At 37.1% G+C, this 21,474-nt stretch overlaps 1 protein-coding gene across 2 annotated transcripts; it reads right to left on the bottom strand.

Moving 5' to 3' along the window:
* Positions 1 to 72: 72 nt before the first annotated feature.
* On the bottom strand, positions 73 to 15,449 carry LOC129417364 (equilibrative nucleoside transporter 2). Of its 2 annotated transcripts, none has more exons than XM_055172029.2 (13): positions 15,236 to 15,449; positions 12,024 to 12,077; positions 11,735 to 11,816; positions 11,307 to 11,452; positions 10,623 to 10,762; positions 9,831 to 9,965; positions 9,570 to 9,667; positions 8,881 to 8,959; positions 8,631 to 8,800; positions 6,848 to 6,950; positions 5,319 to 5,404; positions 4,860 to 5,059; positions 73 to 4,362 (listed from the first exon to the last, which is right to left on the bottom strand). In XM_055172029.2, exons 2-13 carry the CDS (start codon positions 12,065 to 12,067, stop codon positions 4,251 to 4,253), a joined length of 1,395 nt encoding a protein of 464 aa, XP_055028004.2. In that variant the 5' UTR covers positions 12,068 to 12,077; positions 15,236 to 15,449; the 3' UTR covers positions 73 to 4,250. The 2 variants fall into 2 exon arrangements, with proteins under 2 accessions (XP_055028004.2, XP_055028066.2); XM_055172091.2 differs by lacking the exon at positions 15,236 to 15,449 and adding an exon at positions 12,183 to 12,265.
* Between the last annotated feature and the right edge of the window lie 6,025 nt (positions 15,450 to 21,474).

Here is a 21,474-nt window from a genome sequence, read left to right as displayed (position 1 = left end):
TTTTATTAATAATGTTTCAATACAACATGCAAAAAATGCCATGAAATGACATGAAAATGCTCAAATGTTAAAAAAAATTGACAGCATTGTGAAATTGTAAAATGCTCTTACAATAGCAACATGTAAAAACTTGTAACAAAGTTAACTATACATCTCTACTCCACATAATTATTATGAATTTTCATCCCTTTAAAATCCTTAAGTAACATTCACTGTGCCAAATATTAAAATGTGATTGATGTACATAAAAATGTAAACAACATCATGTTTATTAAACAATGGCATTACCTCGCATAGTTGACAGCAATGAATTGAAGCATGACCTCTGTTGCGTAATTTGCATCAGGGTGACTTGTCAGTTTTTAATAGTTACCAAAACCCCCTATGAACTAAACCACTCTATATTAAAAACACTACTTCTATCTAGTTTATATTAGTAATACTCTACAAAAGTGAAGCACTACTGATGTCTTTTCTATTAAAAAATTCTAATTTGGGCAAATGATTGGGGATCTGAAAAAATAAAAGCTGCCTGTAACATTTTTTACCCTTGAAGATCTTGTAAACCCATTCATCTCTTACAGACTCACGTTTAACTGCACTCGTCTTGTACATTGCAGAGTATAATGTTTGATCATTTACCGTACACACACACACAAACACAGTGACCAAATAACTTCAACATAAATACTAGCTGGTTCAAAATCCACATGACACAAAGTTGAATGCACTGCAAACCGAAATAAAAGGTACAGATTGTACAGTAGACTACATGGGTGAAGGCAGCATGTGATTGCATACAAACAGTTAACATATTTATCATTATACAACAAAAGTGTACCAGTTTCTCTTAAACAAAGGCTGACATGAATATATATGATACACTTCATATGGCGTGTTTTGCATTCACACCACACCCTGAGTTCTGTACGGCACATTAAGATGTGTTTTGGTCAATCGGATCAGAAGTGGACAACGCTAAAGACGGATGTAAACAGATGTAAAACGTTTTCAGCTCATCTACTTTCGAAACACATTCGATCGGATTGCTTTTGTTGACGCGCACATTTGATCGTATGTGTTCAAGCATCTACAAGAGATCGCCTACTCTCTGCTCATTTATCTTATGTAATGTACGAGCACAATGTTTTTACATTAGACATGACTTCTAGCATTAATCCAAGGTGTTCAGCGAGATCTTTAGACTATCAAAACTAAAGCTGTCTTTTATTAGTTTCATTTTGCGAGCGTTTGAAAAATTGCGCGAGCTTATTTCATCAATTGCGCTGAAATATTAAGAGAAAGCTCTTACATGTACATAACTCTGTGCAGTATGTTTACTGAATACTAAATTAAAATAGCAGGTGTAAACGTGAATGTATCTCTCTTGTCCACTTGTGATCCGATTAACCAAACTTCTGATACCAGGTATAAACAGGACCAAATAAATAGCAGTGTATCATTTCAGAAAGCATTTTCATTTGATTTCATACGCTGCTGCATTGTAAAATGTGTACGGAGATTCACATGTACAGCTCAACCAAGTTTGTATACTTGAATATATTTCTGGCCTTCAATAGATTTAACGCGGGTCTTTTAGGGATGGGCATTTTTTAGTAATATAATATTCGAATTTTGAGCTCATAAATATAGTCTTGTTTATATTGTTTTATCTGTTTCGTTTAGCTTTGTTTTAACCAAATAAAGTCGGCAATATAACAGGAAGCTAACAAATCTCTCATGATGTGGTGATGCGGTGAATCAGCACGTTTAAATAACACGTGAGCTGGTGGACAAAAACAAACAACCAGGTGTTAAAACTCTAAATACTTCGATTTGTCTGCAATCTGAATTGCCAAAACAATCAGAAATACATACAAATACATTTTTAAAGGGGACAGAGAATGAAAAAATTTTTTTCCTTGTCTGTAGTCTACCCTCATTCACAAACATACAAAAAGTGCCAAACATGCTAAACATCTCAGTCTCATAGAAATTCCTCTTTTAGAAATGTCAGCCAGAAAACGGCCCAATCTGAAAAACTGATGCTTATGACATCACAGGCATCTAACTGCCCTTCCACTTTAAAATAATTGGCTACATTTTTTGAGTGGCAGCAAAGTCAGCCAATCAGAAATGAGATTGCAAGTTAAGCCAGTAGGGGGGGCCAAATAGGTGCAAAACCACTTGTTTAAAATCCCCCACCCTAATAGAGCTATCTGAGAGAGGTTTTTAGGAAGCTTCTAAGGCATTACAGACTCAAACAAAAAAAATTTGTCTACATGTCACATCACAGAACAAGGATAAATACTCCGTTCAATCATTCTATGTCACCTTTAATGTATATTTTACATTAAAGTCTGTAAAAGACAGTACAGATAAAGTGAAAAAGCATTAAATGAGCAGTAGCCTTAACCCTGCAATGGCGCATTAAAAACAAACATTCGAATAGCTTGTTACTGCAGATCGAATATTCGCCCATTCGTGCACATCCCTGACACTGGCCATGGATTCTCATAAAATTGTGCCATAAATAGCTGTACATGTCTGCAAAGACAGATGATTTAGATTATACATAAATATGGTAATGCCGTTCCAAAGACACGGACTTCATGCCGTTATGTTTGCATTGAAAAGTATAAAAGCAAAGTAGATAAACATTGGTAATATCACACTGGCACTGATTGTGTTGAACAGAATAGAAACATTACGACCTCTCCTCACTACAGTCACCACATTTCTTCCTACAAGTTTTGCTCGAATGCTGTATATAAATAATAACACTATTGTTACAATAGATGCGATGTTAGAGAGGTCACACAGCAAAACTTAAACTTATGCCTCAGTAACATTTCTGTTAATCTAGGGCAGGGCTCCAGACTGCCACCAAATGGGGGCATTTTGCCACCAAAATTTGAGAGTGTGCCACTGAATTTTACATCAAGTCGCACATGTGCGACCAGTATATTTGACCATTTTTTATGATGTGACACTGAATTTGAAACAGCACATTGTACTTTCTGCATCTACCATCAAAGTATTTTTTAGTAATACAGTGGAAATAAGTAGAAATGTGAATATTTGGTTTGCATGTTGATTTACGGTGTGTGCCCCTAAATTTTCTGGTTGTGCCCCTAAAATTTTCAGTTGGGGGCCACTGTGCTCCTAGTGAAAAAAGTTAGTCTGGAGCCCTGTAGGGTCCTTTATGATAGCTTAAAGCTGCCAGATAAATCTCCTCCTTGTTAACCTGGTTTCCTTTACAGATTTGCGAATAACTTTTACGGGAAAAAAACATTAAAAAATAATGCAAAATGACATGGTTTTCATTATATTTTTCCCACAGGGTTTTTCTCCTAGGGGTTTTTTCAACCCGCTAGTGCGATTAATCTTAACCGCTGTATTCTGCTGCTTATGTTTTATGATTTGTCTGTGTTTTCTCCTGCATCTATTAATGTAAAGCTGCTTTGAAACAATCAAACAATTGTGAAAAGTGCTACATAAATAAAACTGAATTGAATACAATGTTATTCAATGAAAACATGATTTCGACTTGATGCAGCCCTCTTTAGACTACCAGGTGGATGACATCAATTACCGCAGGAGCACTTCGAGATAAAACACCTCACACGACCATATGATATATGTAGTTTTTGTGAAATTGATGAGTAGCGCATTTTCGATTTCACTTTGCAAGGACACATATTATGCAAAATCCTCTTTTACAAGGTGTTTGAACACAAATGTGTGTGAACCAATCCACCCAACAATGAAAAAATCCCCCCTCTTCTTTTTTATCCCCATTAATTTAAAGCAGTCTCAGTACACACACTGTATTGATTCTCTTGTTAATGTGACATCACATTGATAAAGCCACGGCCACTGACTGACTGTTAATTGTACCTAAAAGCTTTTCTAAATTTTGGTTAGCATGTTGTAGTGCTAAAGATACTATTATCTCAAACTGCATTCATAGAAATCAAATCTATTTTTAAACAAAAGCAGCAGCTTATTTGCATTTAAAGGCTTTTTTTATCCAGCCAAATAGGGTCATTCTGGACATGCTATATCAAATGATCTGTGGGGTATTCTAGGCACTCCTGAGACTCGTATAACATCTTGTAAAAATGGGCATAATATGTGTAATGAAAACGCAACTAATGCCTCCTTAATGAACAGCATAACAGATGCATATGAGCATCACTACAGACATCACTACGACTGGTTTGTTGAAGATGTGATTGTGTTTTCTGTCAGACCAGTAAACGTAGAGGGAATGAGAAAGCCGCTCCTAACGTTAAACCCAAAGCCAGAAAAAACGTCATCAACGCGCCGGCAGTCTCAGCGTCTTTAGGTTCCACCAATCTGAAAAAGAAAGGAAACGATCAAACTTGTATCTCAATATGTATGTCTTGACAGATCAAATTAATTTCAATGGAAGCTTTGTGACTTCTGGGGACACGAGTGACGGTGATCATTGGCGACATGAAGTGGGTGTGTCCAGCGAGGTGACAAAGTTAGGAAAAGTTTAACTTTATGCAAATGACGAGCGACTTTCAGGGGCATGTCGACAAGAACGATGCAAAATTATGAATGAAAACTGAGGTGTAGTTTATGGCATATGTCCTACCCAGAACTATAACTCAAGCTTTAGGTATGAAAAGTCTATAGTTAATGTGTTTGTTCAGTAATTAAATGTATGGAATATAAAATATAAAAAGCTGCTTTGATGATGATGATTATTATTTAAGTGTAGGTTTAATGAAAGAGAGATACAGATATTGTCTCTATGGGAAAAAGATCAAGTTAGTTAACCGGTATAAACATTTGCAACATGAAAGCCAGATTGTGTGTTTACTCACTGTGGTGCGAAGGTCATGGACAGACAGACACAATATCCACTGGACACAGAGAACAGCAGCATTATAATGATAAATATCACATCATTTGAGAAGAATACAGGCAGATTGTGTCGGTCCTGTACGTTACACAACATCAGCAAAGGCACGAAGATTAACCGAGAAACCACCAGAGCCGGGAACCGCAAGCCGTCTTTACCAGGCTGCAGAAAACATAAACAAATATTTACACGTCATAAAAAAGAGACAACAGATATTAAACTTAAAATGCATTACAAAGCTTTTTAACAAACATTTTGCCATGTAAAACTACATCATATACTTTTCTCGTATATATTACAACATTTTTTACTAATTGTTTTGAGATTACATTTACATGTCGTAGGTTGTGAAGAGGACATAGCAAGACAATCCAGACACGATCTCTCATAAAGAGATTAATAAAATATATCATTTACTTACCCACCGAACCCATGTTGTGACAGTTCTGCCTGTGAAATCCATTGCATTAAAGGCAAGAAAACACCAAATAGGGGTGAAATATTTTTCTGAAAGAGACAAAGTGAAAAAACACAATTGAGATTTGGATCCTTTTACATAAACATGAGTTTTCAAAGTTTGTCAGCTTGCGTTTTTGCATGAATGGCAAATCAAAATCAAAATAAGAATGAACTCAAGAAGAACATTTTATATAGTAATTAACAAACCCTTATATACAGATTAGTATATAGACAGTTTCAGCAGTAACAACATAAACATGCGGCTTTTGTGGTCAACACGTAACTTCCGGAAAACTCCGCTAAGAATAAATAATAACAAAGTCCTTTAAAGTAGTTTATTTCTATAACAAGCAAAATAAACAACACATAGATTACCTACGAAACCAAAATATTTGTTATTTTCGACAAGGTATTTGTTAAAGAGTTCAGTTTAGCAACTAGTCAGACCAATAAACAAACAGAAACCGGAAGTAAAGTTCTGACCAGACACGTAATCGCGTGAACGCACGTGCGTCTGATGAAACCATCTTAAGACTCCTCTGTATTCAGGAGAGAGTATCAGCGTAGTGTACGCACTTTTCTTAGTGACGTATGACAACTGTGGAGGGCGGGGGCACAGAGCAGAAGCAGAGAAACCTCCGAAAACTGCATACACTCTCATCTTCAATGCGGACGCAACTAAGATGGCGGCATTATCGGAAGCTAGTTATTTTCGTTTATAAAGTTTTAAATATGAATATTTCTACAACACCACCGTGCGGATTACCCATTTAGAGGGTCTATGATTATCATCCTGGAGCCATTTGGATTTCTTTGTGGACTTGAAGGACATGGACCCCGTAACTATACTGTTAACAACTGGAAGATCTAAAACATTTTCTAAAATAACTGAAAATGTGTTTGTCTGAAAAATGATGGACACATGCATCTCGGACATCTTAATCATGGGTTTAATATCATTTTTGGCCAAACTATTCCTGTCATCATTTACTCATCCTCATGTTGTTCTAAACCTGTATGAATTTCTTTTTTCTAATGAACACAAAAGAAGATATTTTGAGAAATGATGGTAAACACACAACAGTAAGTGACCATAGACTTCTATAGTAGGAACAAAAAAATATGATGGAATTTAATGGGTACCGTCAAGTGTGTGCTTACAATCATTTATCAAAATATCTTCTTAGTCATTTATCACAATACTCCCAAAATATTTTTTCCTACTACTTAATTTTGCAAAAATCACATTATTCTGTTTTTATTAGGAGTGGAGAGAAAAAAACAGACATTTTAACGTTTAAAATGATGTATCAATTATATCTGTATGTCCAAAATCAGCAGAGTAATCTAAGTCTCTTTGTGGAGAGATTGAAAAATGAAGAGTTTAGTCAACCCCAGAGTGTTAAGGTGTTGTAAATATTGACCTAGAATGAAAATCATTGTGCCTATGAGAAGTCCTCACTAATATAACGCCGTGTATGTGCTTCTTACCCCAATTTCCTCCATAAACCGACTTTACGTCCACAGTAACTGCAGGGAAAACTGAAAGCGTTACTGTGAAGACGAATGTAACACAAAACGCCATGACCCAAATCTACAGAGACAGAAAGAAAGAAAGTGACACGGTTATAACGACACTAATAAACCACAGTAATATTAGGGGTGTAAACTGGACAGTTCATTGCGATACGATAACATTGATTATCTCCACCAGCTATGCAATATTTGCCGATAAGTAAAACATCGATTGATTTATTGATACTTTAATATTACGTGTCTAGTTAAAAATATTGCGTAGGATTTTCTTTTTCTGGGTGGATCATCAAGACTATTGGTCCTCCTAGTTGTCAATCAGGAGTGTTGCGCAATTGCATTTTTTTTTTAAAGTGGAGAATGCGGTTCTTTTCTCAAATTCGAGAAAATCCTCCGCTACACCATTAAGCAGTTCAATTTTTAATAACTCACGAATGCAACCAAAATATATAACATTGACGTTTAATTACTCTTTAAAAAAAGGCAAAATCTCTCATTTACAACAAACTAAGAAAATAATTTGTAATACATTTTTAAAAATAAAAATAATGAAGGATAAAAAGTCACATAAAATCAAGCTTATGGTGGCAAGAGTCAAAGTCTTTAGTGTTTCAGCTGGTGCTGGCAAAGGTTTTCTGCCAATCTGTTTGTCCAATCCGTTTTCCAAATACAAAACATTTCCATAGCCACGATTTCCGTCCGATAGAAGTCACGTCTTCTGCCTCTTTCGCTGTGTTTTCGCTGCTACAACCGCTTTGTTGCTGCATTGCATTCACTTGCTGACACTAGTTGGAAACGCCAAATTTGGAATAAAAATCCATTAATTCGCAAAAAAGTTTTTACACTCGCTTGAGGTGGTTTTTGAATAAATGCGAATAATGGGAGATGGAAACGCATTTGCTACTGTAGATTACTAATACCACCGTCATTCGTTTGTTTTTTCTTTTTATAACTATCATACATATTATTTCTGTCATTTAACATGTTTTGTTATATTTGTTAAGTCTTTTCATGAATATTGAGTGTTGATGTTAACAAGGAACTAAAGTACGTTTGCGTTGCACACAGACATTTTTTGAGGTGCAACAGTAAAGTTTTACGTTCTGGTGAGAAGTTTTTCTCCGCTCGTGTATTACAAGAGTTACTCGTATTTTGAGCAAATAAGTAAAGATGTTTTTTCTTTTTGTGTTTTAAGCAAAGGAGTAAAGAAGATGTTTTTCATTTTTGTGTTTTGAACCGGGTATTTTCAAGTGAACTCATTCCCTCTTGGTTATATGCCGCCAGCAAGGTATGTGTATTGCGTTTGTATTTCCCAAATGTATTTGTATTTACCTCTTTATAGCTTATGTGAACGTGTTTATCTATTACATTGTCATACTGTAGTTTGACGGTGGTTTTCATTGACGGTTAATGTGATGACAGGGAAATGGATGACAAGGCAATAAATCCATCAGTAATCAGAACAACGGTGTCGTTTATTTCCTGGAGGGAGTGATACTTATATTGCGAATTTTGCTACACGAAAATAAATGAAAATGTGCGCTTTGGCAGAAATGCGTAGATGGACGTTACGTCAAGGAATAAGGATGCGGAGAGTGTCAAAATAAAGATACCTCATATCTATATTTTATGTGTGGCATCGATGCATCGTATCTTTAGAAATTTAATCGACGCATTTATTCATATTGATGTGTTGTTACACCCCTAAGTAATATAATCTAATAGTAATAGGGTATATGACCTTTTTAAGGACCTGCAGGACAGAGCTCTTCTGTGTCGACTCTTCAGATGTCTGTAGCTCAATGAAAGCCTGTGTGCCAGTCTCCTCTTCTTCATCTACACAGTTTGTGTCTTTGTTAGGTACAGAGCCATTACAAGGATCATTCGTCCTCAAAGAGACCTCTGCAACATCTTGAGGAACACAGTCATCTTAACATGAAATCTCATCACTGACAGCAGAGGTTTTTTAGTGAAATGTAATTTAGTTTTACCTGTAGACAGCAACTCTCTGGACGTCTCAGGTTGGTGATTCTTTCTTTTACACCCGTTCAGGTAATACTGAGCAAACTCCTGCACACACCAGACACATAAGATTTCACTTTAGTTTAACATCTTTCAAAGCAGCTTCACAGTAACGAACAGTTAAGTCTTTATTGTCTGAGTCTCCATTGAGCAGCACGCCAGTGAAACTTCATTAATATTCAAATGGTTTTGTCTTTAGGCTCCACTGAGCGACACAAACACAAACTCCAGCATGAATGTAATGTCAATATTGCTTACGATATGATAAAGTGTTTTGAAGGTCCTGTGTAAATTGTTGCATTCATTGGTTTTTATAAGCAATTACACAGCAATCTGTTCTGCTCGTGTTTTATGAAAGACGTCCATTCATTGGTGTGAGCCCGGGCAAACCAATGTTTCCCGAAACAAACAGCTGGAACTGCACTGACACAGAGAAACACATTATACTACATTCATCATTGAGTTAAACTGCCGTCTCTATTACATTACATTACTGTTGCTTTTTATACAAAGCAAATAGACTGACTGAAGACTAACATACGCTAACCCAAAAACTCTGAGAATGTCCCCATATGTCCTGAATGACAGGCACTGGTGGATTTTACTAAACTCTGCAGACAAATGTTTACTAGGGTGAAATTAAATAAACTCAACTCACCAGTTTGGGTAACAACATGTAACTGAAGAGAGTGATGAGAGTCCCAACACATGGAGTGATGAAATAACCAAGAGCTGCTGATTCACTGTCAGCTTCACCTGTTACACACACACATTCATACATTAATGCAGATTCATATTGTAACAGTATGTAACAGAAAGATAATGCTTTAGACACTCTGATAAAGTGCAAATGCTTGTAAAATGCACTTAAGTGTAGTAAAAATAATCGAGTATTGTCCAACTCATGTGTTGGTCTTACTTGCTATGGCGAAAATCATTGCAAGAGCAGCAAATGTTCCAGCGAGTCCTTGTCCGCTCATAAACACAGCGCTGTACTTCTGCGGTAACAAACCCACCAGACCAAACGAACTTCCCTGCAGAACGGCTCCAAACGCTGCAGAGAAAGATAAGAAAACACATATGATTAAAACAGCAAAGGACATTAACACAGTATATTAGTATAAAGAGCTAAGATGCATGTTTAGTTTCAGTCATTTCACTTTAATGCCAATGAAAAGGTTATTAGTCTGGCACTGGCACTTTTGACTGTCTTTCGTTGCAAAACCCTCTAAGTGCATGCAAGCCTTTTTGGCAAAAACCTTCATTTCTGGAAAAAAACACTTCTTTAAAAAGCTGCAAAATCACTAAAGATGCAAAAGACTAGCAGACTGCAAAGGATGAAAGTAAGAATGTAAAATGAAGAAACTGAAGCACACATTTGGAGGCGCTGTGATGCATGTGGCTGCCACATTCGGGTCCAAGTACTCACAAGGGACTCAAGTTTGAATGCGATCCACGGTTGTTCATCATATCCATCTTTTGTGCACTTAAGAGGTTAAGTGCAAAAGCGATTGTTGTGTTTAATAGAATCTGAATGGTGCGAGGTCGGGATTTAGCAGATTTGAAGCGAAGGCATTTAATGAACATAATACGTGCCGAGAGCATTCGGTGAATATCAATCTCATTTTTGATGGAGATGGCATTAGCGCTTGTCATCTGTGCTTTTCAAATAATAATTCAAGACTGAAGTAGGTGATGAGGTTTCACTCACAGTTGATAAACCATATGGTTGCCATAGTGATGGAGAAGAACCGGTCCTCCTCCATAGGAACCTTCACCAGTGCAGCAGTGATGATGAAGAGGATGAGGATGAAGATTAAGCTGCCTGCCATCCTTATCTTCTCTGAGATTCTGAAAGACAAATATTAATGGTCTCAGTGACTGTTGGCATTGTGAATGAAGCATGATGTACATGTTTCAGACCTAACAAAACACACAAAACAGTCAGAGATGAAACATAATAACAGAGCAAATAATAACTTTAGTTTACATGTCAGAAGCTGTTATAAATAAAGAAACTATGAAACTCAACTTAAACATTATTTTATCATGTAGCTACTGTTTTATAAAAGCAACAAGGCACTTGAAACTACCCTATATTACTGTACTCACATTTTTTGTTAAAAATTTTCTGTATTCTGGACTTCATTAAAATAAAAAAAATGCCCCATTCATATACCATGCAATAATTTATTCAATCTAAAAAATATATTATTTATTGTTGTTATCTCTTTGTCAAAAAATGTGCTGCACATATTTCATTTAATAAATTCAAACATGGACTACTGTAACATTTTACTGTCGTAATTTACATTCCTTCAAATTACATTAAACTTTTATTTTGTTGTTTAATTTGACTTTTATTTGGCAATGTTTTTTTAATGAAACTTCTCACCGCTGATAGAGGATCGAGTTCAGCAAAGTGAACAGAAGCAAAGGCAGCTGGGATAGAAAAGTCATCCAGTTATTGAAGTAATATTCCTTCCTGGCTGATATCGTTCCATTAATCCATTCAGACGTGTTCAATCTGTTATTGAAATACTGTAAAAAAGAGAGAGATTTTAAAAACACCACACAATAAAATTACCTATTTAAATATGATAATAATTGAATTTACCTAAATAGATTACTGACCAGGGCAAGGGAATACAAAAATAATAATATATGGAGAAAAGAGAGAACTTGCCACATGCAAGTCATATCTAGTAAGGCAATGATAATTCAAGTTAACCCATTAGTAAAAATCAATAAAGATCAATGCACTGTAGTCAACAGGAACAGGAATCTTTCTCTGAATTTGGAAGTTTTTCCACATCTCATTACCATAGAGGCCGTCATGAAGAAGTTCCATGGCAACAGCGTTCCCAACCCAAGGATGAAGAATATAATCCCTACAAGCAAACCCCTAGATAGATGAGAGTAAACAGGAAATATCAGTGTCCGTCTATAAAAACGCACAAACATTCCTGACAAATAACAACTTAGTGCCAGAAAGTCTTAGAAAAACAAATCACATCACTTATATTTAGTGAGATTACATCTGTTATTTTAATATATTTAACACAAAATGCAGTGTTTTAAAGAGCCTAAAATATAATCCACACTGACGTACCGGTCTTTAGGGATGTCCTCTTTTGTGCTCGTCTTGTTGTCCATAATGTGAAATCTGTTCAACAAACAAAATACAAATCATAAATAAAAAACACAATCCAAGCTTGACATTATATTCATGACAAACTGAAGCTGTAACAGCGCTGAATGTTTAACTGACTGCTTATCAGTGTTGCTTCTCTGAAATATCTCAGTCTTTAAATAGCAACATGCCCCGAAAAACCAAACATATCAACAGTAGATTTTTTAGTCCGCATGCGCAAACAACGGCGCATGTGCAAGGGATCGACAACAGATATTTTGTGCCCACTTGACACTTTCCTAGTTATTTATTAAAAAAACCCCAAAAACTGTTGGTCTAAAAACATCACTTAATATTGTTAAATAAAGCTCTTTCAGTTTATATAAAAGGCAGTAAGCCTACTCCAGAGATAAAACAGAGAAAACTTGTATGCAAAATTTAAGCTGAATAATCTTTAAAAGCAAACCGTACTACAGCTGAGTTATAGTTCATACTAAAGGCATAACTAAATAAAGTATTTAATAAGGTAAATTGCCCTTCCACTTGAGCAATAGCAGACAATTGCAGGATCTTTTAAACCTAAATAAAATAAAATCCTAATTTCTAAGCCCCCATTTACACTGCGTGTTTAAAGTGACTCAATTACGATTTTTCCCCTGAAGTGGCACAGATCGAATATGACCCACGGACGCAAGAATAACTTGCACAAAATGCGATATTCTCCAATTTATATTCTCCGTTTCAGGACTCATTCATGTGTGTAAATAAATCGGATATGAATCGGATACATGCATTTGCGTCCGCAATGTAAGCGGACAGATCGGTTATTTCTAGGACTGTCATGATTATGAAATTTGTCTGACGGTTAATTGTATAATAAATTGTGACGGTTAATGACTGTTTTAGGGCTTTGACGATTAATTGTCTGTTTTATTGCTTTGGCATTTAATTATCATAGTTTTTTTGTTTGTTCATGAAATAATTTTTTACACATGATTGTGATTATTTTATTTAATCTTTTGCAAGGTTTTACCTGGCAGCAAATATTAATACACATAACACATATTTAAAAATAATCTGATACTGTCTCGTTTATACGGGCACTGCAGCTCCCCCTTGTGTTTTTAGAGAGATGTGCAATCATTGCGGTGATCTGAAATCATGAGACGATTATTTAATCATTGTGACAGCCCTAGTTATTCCCATCTCAAGACGTGTCATAGAAACTGCAACGCTGGCAAATGATATCAACTCAGGTGGACACCAACTGTGATCACATGACTCTTAGCAACACAATGGAGCACGACGGCTCCTCTTAGTGGAGTAACACTGAAGTTTAATTAAAGCTTTATAATCTTGTATAGTCATTTTTTGTGTGTCCATGCAATTCGCAATGTTTTACTTCCTCTGTGGTTAAGCTGTTCCAGGTCAGTATGTCCACCTTGAATGGAGTTGCCAAGTGTTTAGTGTAGTATGATTTAGATATTTCACATACGAGTCGCTTTTTAAATATTATGCAAGCGGTTCGTCAAAAAAAGCGGATACATGCAACAAATCGGAATTGGGCATTTTTTTGCGGTGTAAATCCAGCCTTATTCTAATCGAATGACTTCAGTCTCCTCAGAAAAGCTCAAGATGTGTTTAAGGTCAAAAAAGCTGGTTGTGTTGGACTAACTATGCGTTTACACCGCTACCGGCGAAAGCGTCAAAGTGGCTGGAAGCCATTCATTTTCAATGAGAGCCGGCGGCGAGCTTCGACAATCAGAGTTGAAAACGATGGCAAACGATTGGATGGCGGAAACGTTGAGAAGATTTCAGAGAATGCATTTGAGCGTCCATTACACTTTTTCTATAGCGTCGTGGGCAGGGCACCCAGAGTGTTTTTTGATGCTCTCGCTGGCGGTGGTGTGAACATAGAGTAAGACTTTTGCCCAGTACTGTTTATTCCACCCCACCCACTTTTAATTCTTTGCTCTTCCGCATTTTGTCATCTGACTTCCACAAAACTGGCACAACAATAGTTTAGTAGTTAGAAGGTTGTTGAAAGTTCACTATAACTTTAGCTAAAGGAAAAATAACGTTAATGTCTTTAATATGGGAGCATGGAGAAAACGTCATACGACGCTCGGATGGTCTCATATTGTCCCACAGCTAGAGAAACAACTCCCAAAGAGGGCCGTTCCCACGGTCAAATGAACCATAACTTATAAAAATAACTAAGTGAACACACAAGAATAATGGCATTCAGCGGTTTGGGTTAGAGATGGGCAAAACACTAAAGCAAACAAAAGCCTGTAGAGTAATGACCTGAAAAACTTACATGGAAATACATTTAAATCAAAGGATTTGTAGTAATATAAGATACACAAAAAATTATTTGTAATAAGCTTTTAATGGGATACAGACAAGTTTAACTTCCCTATAGTCATAAGATGTAATATTTATTATTACTGCCAGTTATAATCACTACTAATATCAACTTTTATATATAAAAGTAAGTACTTTTATATCTCATACTATGCAGATAAAAACAGAACTGTATGCATTTGAATTAAAACATTAGTAACAAATTACATTGTCTTGAATGTATATATATTTACGTAAAGCACGCGTTTCATTTGATCACAATTTATCATGCAGTAGTGGTTTTAGATCCAGTAATAGACAAAACACCCAAAATAACCAGCTTTCAAAATTTAGCAACATGTAAAATCTGGTTTTGGTTAATCTAACTTAACCAGTTGTTATATTTTCAAATAGCTTAGTTGCCGCTGGTGAAGCTGGTTTCCCAGTTAGCACTGTTGCGTTTCCCAAAAAGCTAACTAAGTTAGCAACTGGAAAACGCACCCCAGGTTAGCTAGTTTGCCACATAGACAAAATCTGCTCTGTTCATACCAGCTGGGCAGTGGTGACACAGAACAGGTCTAAAAACCAATAAACTGCTATAAATGTATAAACGACCAGGAAGAGAGAGAAAAAATAACAAGACAAACAGACAACCATAGATGACGACGTAACTTATGTGTTGTAGATTTGGCTATTTATGTTAGGAAGTCTATTCGTGTCCTTAATAATACAGCAAAACAAGCTCGTGTTTATATTATTATAAATATTTTGTAATATAGATTTGTATTTGTTAATGATAGTGAATGAAGTGATCGTTGAGAAGCACACGTGCTTCATCTCCTCACCTGTTCTCGGGATGGTTTTTTGTTTACTCTCTCACTTCATCCTCATATGACATCAACGAAAATACGCGTCATTTCATTTAAAACGATACAATAAGCGTTAATCGCTCGAAGGTCACCCATTGTCGTTTATTTCTGGTATGTAAACTAACCGATGAACTAGCTTCCACGACGCTATGCTATTCTGGCTAGAGGGGATACAGCTAGGGCAAAATCTCGCGATATGTTGGGTTTGGGGTAGGATTAGGATGAAAACAGCGGTTCTGATTATATAGGATAAATCTACGGCCTAAACCTCGTGAAAGGTTTGGTTTAGAATTAGGTTAAATGGTAGAATAAGGATGAGAACAGCGCTTCTCCGGCGAGATTTCAGGAGCTTTTGGCCGTAGCTGTATCCCTTCTGTGGCTGCACTGGATTGTGTCTAGAAGGGATACAGCTACGGCCAAAATCTAGTGAAATCTCACTGGAGGAGCGCTGTTCTCATCCTAATCTACCACCAAAAGAAAACCCTACATGTGTTTTTTGATTGCTAAATTGTACAGGCATTTAAAAAGATTGTTTTTCTGTCTTTTCAACTAAAAAATAGTTCAGTCAAGACTCATATTGAATAAGAAATTATATGTTGACTTTTCTGTGTTTTTTTCTTGCTTTCATTAATTTAAAGCTGGTTTGAAACAATTAAACAGTTGTGAAAAGCGCTATATAAATAACAATACTATATACACACACATATTTATGATTTGGTCAATGTATTCATCTTGTATGGCACATTTTTGTTATTCACCTTTGTTGTTAAAATCACCAAGGTCTGTAAGAGGACAAACTTAGATTACAATAAATTGGTAATATTTTAGATTTTTCAAACATGCAATGAACAAATGTCATTTCCACCACATCTCAATATACAGCTCTTATTTTGAAATAAAATAACTTGCCACTACATAATTGTCTAAGATCATTTTTGTAAGTAGTTTTACAATTTTTCCACAATGCACAATAATTATACATTTGTCAGGGAGATGAATTAATTGCCCTAAGGACCAAAAGCTAAACTGTTTACCTGTCACACTCTTAAATTTAATATTGGTTTGGGTAAGAGCATATTAGAAAATAAATAACTTGAATTTTTATAGTAAGTAGAGCATGATCTCATAAATTGTGGATACATCTTTAATGTGTGATGAGAACTTTTAAATATTTAAAAACAATGTGTGTGGTGATAGAAATGTCAGGGTGTTGGCGGAAATGACAACAAATTAATGTAAATGTAGAAAAACAGTAGAGATTCTTAAAGTCATCACATTCATTAAACTCAATTCACAAAGTCATTAAGCATAACCGCACCTTTTTAGTTTAGTGCTGAGTTTGAGTCTCCTCTGTCCCCCTCCCACTCCACCCACTTCCTCATTGTCAGCTGATGACTTTGCAAACTTTTTCACCAACAAAACATAACCCATTAGCAAAACTTTTCTACACCACAAACCTCAGGGCACGATACACTTATATCCGACATCCATTTTTTCTCTTTTTCTCCACTGACTTACACTGAAGTTACTTAGGTGGCACCAGGGCCGGCGTCAAATAGGTTGTTGTGCCCCCCTACACATTTTTTTATTAGTTTAATATATATCAAGAATAATTAAAATAAATTAATCATTGAATGTTCCATGACTTTTAATGTAATCAAATGAGGAAATATAGTTGATATATGTTTTTTTTTTTTAAAATTAAAATAGACCAGTTTCTCTGATTGGTTGTATTGCGGCGTCTCATGAGTCTTTACGTCTTTAGCATATTAATGTGACTTGATACTAGCAATGTGTTTTTTCCCGGCATTTAAAAGGCGCTCTAAGCAAATCTGTGTGACGTCACTTTTTGTTGATGTTTGAACTGTTTTCAAACAAACGGAGTGTAGCTAACTCCTCCCCCTCCCTCTCCCTTCCGTGCTTTCATGAACGCGCCCAACCCCCACCCCCAAATCCTTCTTGTCGTTTATTGGCTGGAACACTTTGTTTCGTTTTGTGGTGCTAGGTTTGGCCACTCTGTTGTTATTGCCGTTTGTGGAGCCTGGGCTGTCTACAGAGATCAAATTTTTTTACAGTTTGATCAGCAGTCAGTTAGCAATCAGATAGTGAGGAGATGTTTGCTGTATGTAACACAAAATGTTTTATGGTCTAAAACGTGTGAATTCACTTAGAGCACCTTTAATGGATAGTGTAAAATATGGATATTAGAACATTTAAAACCAACCAGCACAGCCTGCTCCATCTGACTTCATGCAAACACCGATTGGCTCAAACTCGGATATTAGAGGTCGAGGCAGAATTTTCAAACCTACAGGACAGTGTTTTATGTTCGCACACACCGCTTTCAGTTTTTTTTAAAGGTAAGTTAGCGTTGTTTTAATTTGCGTAACCCTAACTGTGTAGTGTGGCTATAGACTTAACAGCATTGCAACATAATTATGGTAATACTGATAAGTTTGTAATCTTCTGCACTTTATACGGGAAATGAGCTGACAGACTGTACCAGTTGTGTGAGTGTGTGCTTGCACTGTATTTGTTGTTTTAATGCCTTGTTTTTGCAAGTTATTGTTGCTTATTGCGTGCCCCCCATTGGAAGCCGCATGCCCCCCCGTAAGTTATGGTCTGGCGCCGGCTCTGGGTGGCACTTGATGCACGTTTGCCCCTCAAAGCCTGGTTTGTTTGACTGACACATATCATCAACACCTCCCTGCTCACCAACACATTTCCATCCACTTTTAAGCGGGCCCTGGTCACTACATTGCTTAAAAAAACACACTGAACCCCTTGCTCATGGACAGTTATAGACCTGTCTCACTCATTCCATTCTTTGCGAAAACACTTGAAAGAGCTGTTTTCAACCAGGTATCTTCCTTTCTATCACTGAACAATCTACTAGATGCCAAGCAGTCAGGCTTCAAATGCAACCAGTCCACGGAAAACAGAACTACTATCGAACACGGAAGCATTACGGCTATCTAAGGCAGAATCCAAATCCTTGGTTCCGATTCTACTAAACCTGTCGGCAGCCTTTGACACATTCAATCATCAGATACTACTAGCCACCCTATTGTTGCTAGGGATCACAGGTAATCCTCTCCAATGGTTTAAATCGTTTCTCTCTGATAGATCATTCAGGGTGTTGTGGAGGGGCATGCTGTCCACAACTCACCAAATGATCACTGAGCTCCCTCAGGGATCAGTGCTTGGCCCACTCCTTTTCTCCATCTACATAACATCCTTAGGACCTATCATACAGGCACATGGCTTCTCCTACCACAGCTATGCTAAAGACACCCAGATCTTCTTCGCATTTCACCCAGATGATACCACCATAGCAGCATGCATCACAGCCTACTTAGCTGACATCTTGGCTTGGATGAAGAAACACTACCTCTGGCTGAACCTAACTAAAACTGAGTTGCTTCTATTTTCAGCACAACCCAAGATACGGCATGACCTATCCATTCAACTGGGCAACACAACCATTACTCATTCCAAAACAGCCAAAAACCTTGGTGTAGTCTTTGATGACAAATTGTCCTTCACTGATTACATTGCAAAGACCAAAAATATCATGCCGATTTGAGTTATACATTATCAGCAAGATACCTTTAAGATTTTAAAGGTAAGTTAGCGTTGTTTTAATTTGCGTAACCCTAACTGTGTAGTGTGGCTATAGACTTAACAGCATTGCAACATAATTATGGTAATACTGATAAGTTTGTAATCTTCTGCACTTTATACGGGAAATGAGCTGACAGACTGTACCAGTTGTGTGAGTGTGTGCTTGCACTGTATTTGTTGTTTTAATGCCTTGTTTTTGCAAGTTATTGTTGCTTATTGCGTGCCCCCCATTGGAAGCCGCATGCCCCCCCGTAAGTTATGGTCTGGCGCCGGCTCTGGGTGGCACTTGATGCACGTTTGCCCCTCAAAGCCTGGTTTGTTTGACTGACACATATCATCAACACCTCCCTGCTCACCAACACATTTCCATCCACTTTTAAGCGGGCCCTGGTCACTACATTGCTTAAAAAAACACACTGAACCCCTTGCTCATGGACAGTTATAGACCTGTCTCACTCATTCCATTCTTTGCGAAAACACTTGAAAGAGCTGTTTTCAACCAGGTATCTTCCTTTCTATCACTGAACAATCTACTAGATGCCAAGCAGTCAGGCTTCAAATGCAACCAGTCCACGGAAAACAGAACTACTATCGAACACGGAAGCATTACGGCTATCTAAGGCAGAATCCAAATCCTTGGTTCCGATTCTACTAAACCTGTCGGCAGCCTTTGACACATTCAATCATCAGATACTACTAGCCACCCTATTGTTGCTAGGGATCACAGGTAATCCTCTCCAATGGTTTAAATCGTTTCTCTCTGATAGATCATTCAGGGTGTTGTGGAGGGGCATGCTGTCCACAACTCACCAAATGATCACTGAGCTCCCTCAGGGATCAGTGCTTGGCCCACTCCTTTTCTCCATCTACATAACATCCTTAGGACCTATCATACAGGCACATGGCTTCTCCTACCACGACTATGCTAAAGACACCCAGATCTTCTTCGCATTTCACCCAGATGATACCACAATAGCAGCATGCATCACAGCCTACTTAGCTGACATCTTGGCTTGGATGAAGAAACACCACCTGTGGCTGAACCTAACTAAAACTGAGTTGCTTCTATTTTCAGCACAACCCAAGATACGGCATGACCTATCCATTCAACTGGGCAACACAACCATTACTCATTCCAAAACTGCCAAAAACCATGGTGTAGTCTTTGATGACAAATTGTCCTTCACTGATTACATTGCAAAGACCAAAAATATCATGCCGATTTGAGTTATACATTATCAGCAAGATACGACCATTACTTACGGAGCATGCTGCACATCTCCTGATTCAGGCTGTGGTAATCTCTAGGCTGGATTACAGCAATGCTTTCCTTGCTGGCCATCCCGTATGGTCAATCATACCACTCCAGTTAGTTCAGAAAGCAGCAGCTTGGCTCATCTCCCAGAAGCCCAAAAGAGCTCATGTAACCCCGCTCTTCAAGTCACTACTGCTTACTTACAGAACTTTCACTGCACCAACATACTATTCTACATTCCTACACCCAATACAGAATGTTACGCTCAGCAAATGCGCCTTATCATACCTTCACACAAGGGCACTAAATCATGTTCCAGCTCATTTTCCTTCCCTACTTCCTGATGGTGGAACGATCTTCCTATAGCAGTCCAGTCAGCCACATCTCTTGCAACATTCCAAAAACAACAAAAAACTAATCTCTTTCCAAAATACTTGACAAACACTGTAGATATTCGCTGTATTTCCACCAATTTTATCTTTATAAAAACAGTTACTTTCTCAACAGGTACTGTTTCGGAATAGTGAAAACTTGTAACTTGGTATAAGCACTTTTTGTATTATTGCCTCACTCCCTTTGACAAATTGCTTTATTGGATAAAAGCGTCTGCTAAATGTAAATGTTTTGTTGTCTTAGGTGGCATCTTAAATAGATAAAAATGAAATAAATGAATGCAAAAGTAATATAATTTAGAAATAAAAATAATATCATATTATATGATCGTTTTACTCCTCTCCTGCGCTCACTGGTAAACAGGTAATATGGAGGGCATAAACTGATTGACAGAATTATGTACATGTCCATCCATAGCATGTAAATGGGCACTCTAAATGAGAACTCTGACTAGAAGGTAATGGTCTTGACAACGAAGGGTTAACATTGTTCTCATCACAATGAGATGGGTTCAATAACTGAGCATTCAAATCTACACTTGACTGAGATTGAGGAGTTGGTATTATAGAGGGAGGAGGTGGAGGTAAAGTAGACTGTTTACTTACACATGAAAGTTAATTTATCCCAGGAATAGCTTGCTCTTTATGTCTCTCCTGCAGACATTCTCGCAGCTCTTTTACTAATGCTGCAGCTGGCTCAGTCACCGTAATAGCAGGAAGTGGGGAATATGTCTTAGGTGAAGGTAATGACTTTGGGCTACTTGCTTCAGATGACCATAAACTTCTTGGAGAACACATACAATTAACTTTACTTGATATATGCTTTACACTTTGGCCCAATTCCATGACAAACTCCTTCAACTGTTTCGTCTCCATTAAAACAATGTCACATGGCTCAAAAATAATTCTCTGCTGCATATCCAGTACTAGTTTGGCCTGGGACT

Source organism: Misgurnus anguillicaudatus, chromosome 21, assembly GCF_027580225.2.
Source record: "Misgurnus anguillicaudatus chromosome 21, ASM2758022v2, whole genome shotgun sequence".
In the NCBI taxonomy this organism is placed as follows: Eukaryota; Metazoa; Chordata; class Actinopteri; order Cypriniformes; family Cobitidae; genus Misgurnus; species Misgurnus anguillicaudatus.
The sequence above is the reverse complement of the archived record's forward strand: the minus strand, read 5'-3'. Positions and strand labels throughout refer to the sequence as shown.

Coding starts and splice junctions, on each gene's coding strand:
- LOC129417364 (XM_055172029.2), bottom strand. CDS start 12,067: ATGGACAACAAGACGAGCACAAAAGAGGACATCCCTAAAGACCG. Junction 11,817..12,023: donor GAGGACATCCCTAAAGACCG/GTACGTCAGTGT, acceptor TCATCTATCTAG/GGGTTTGCTTGTAGGGATTA. Junction 9,966..10,622: donor AACCATATGGTTTATCAACT/GTGAGTGAAACC, acceptor CTTTCTCTGCAG/CGTTTGGAGCCGTTCTGCAG.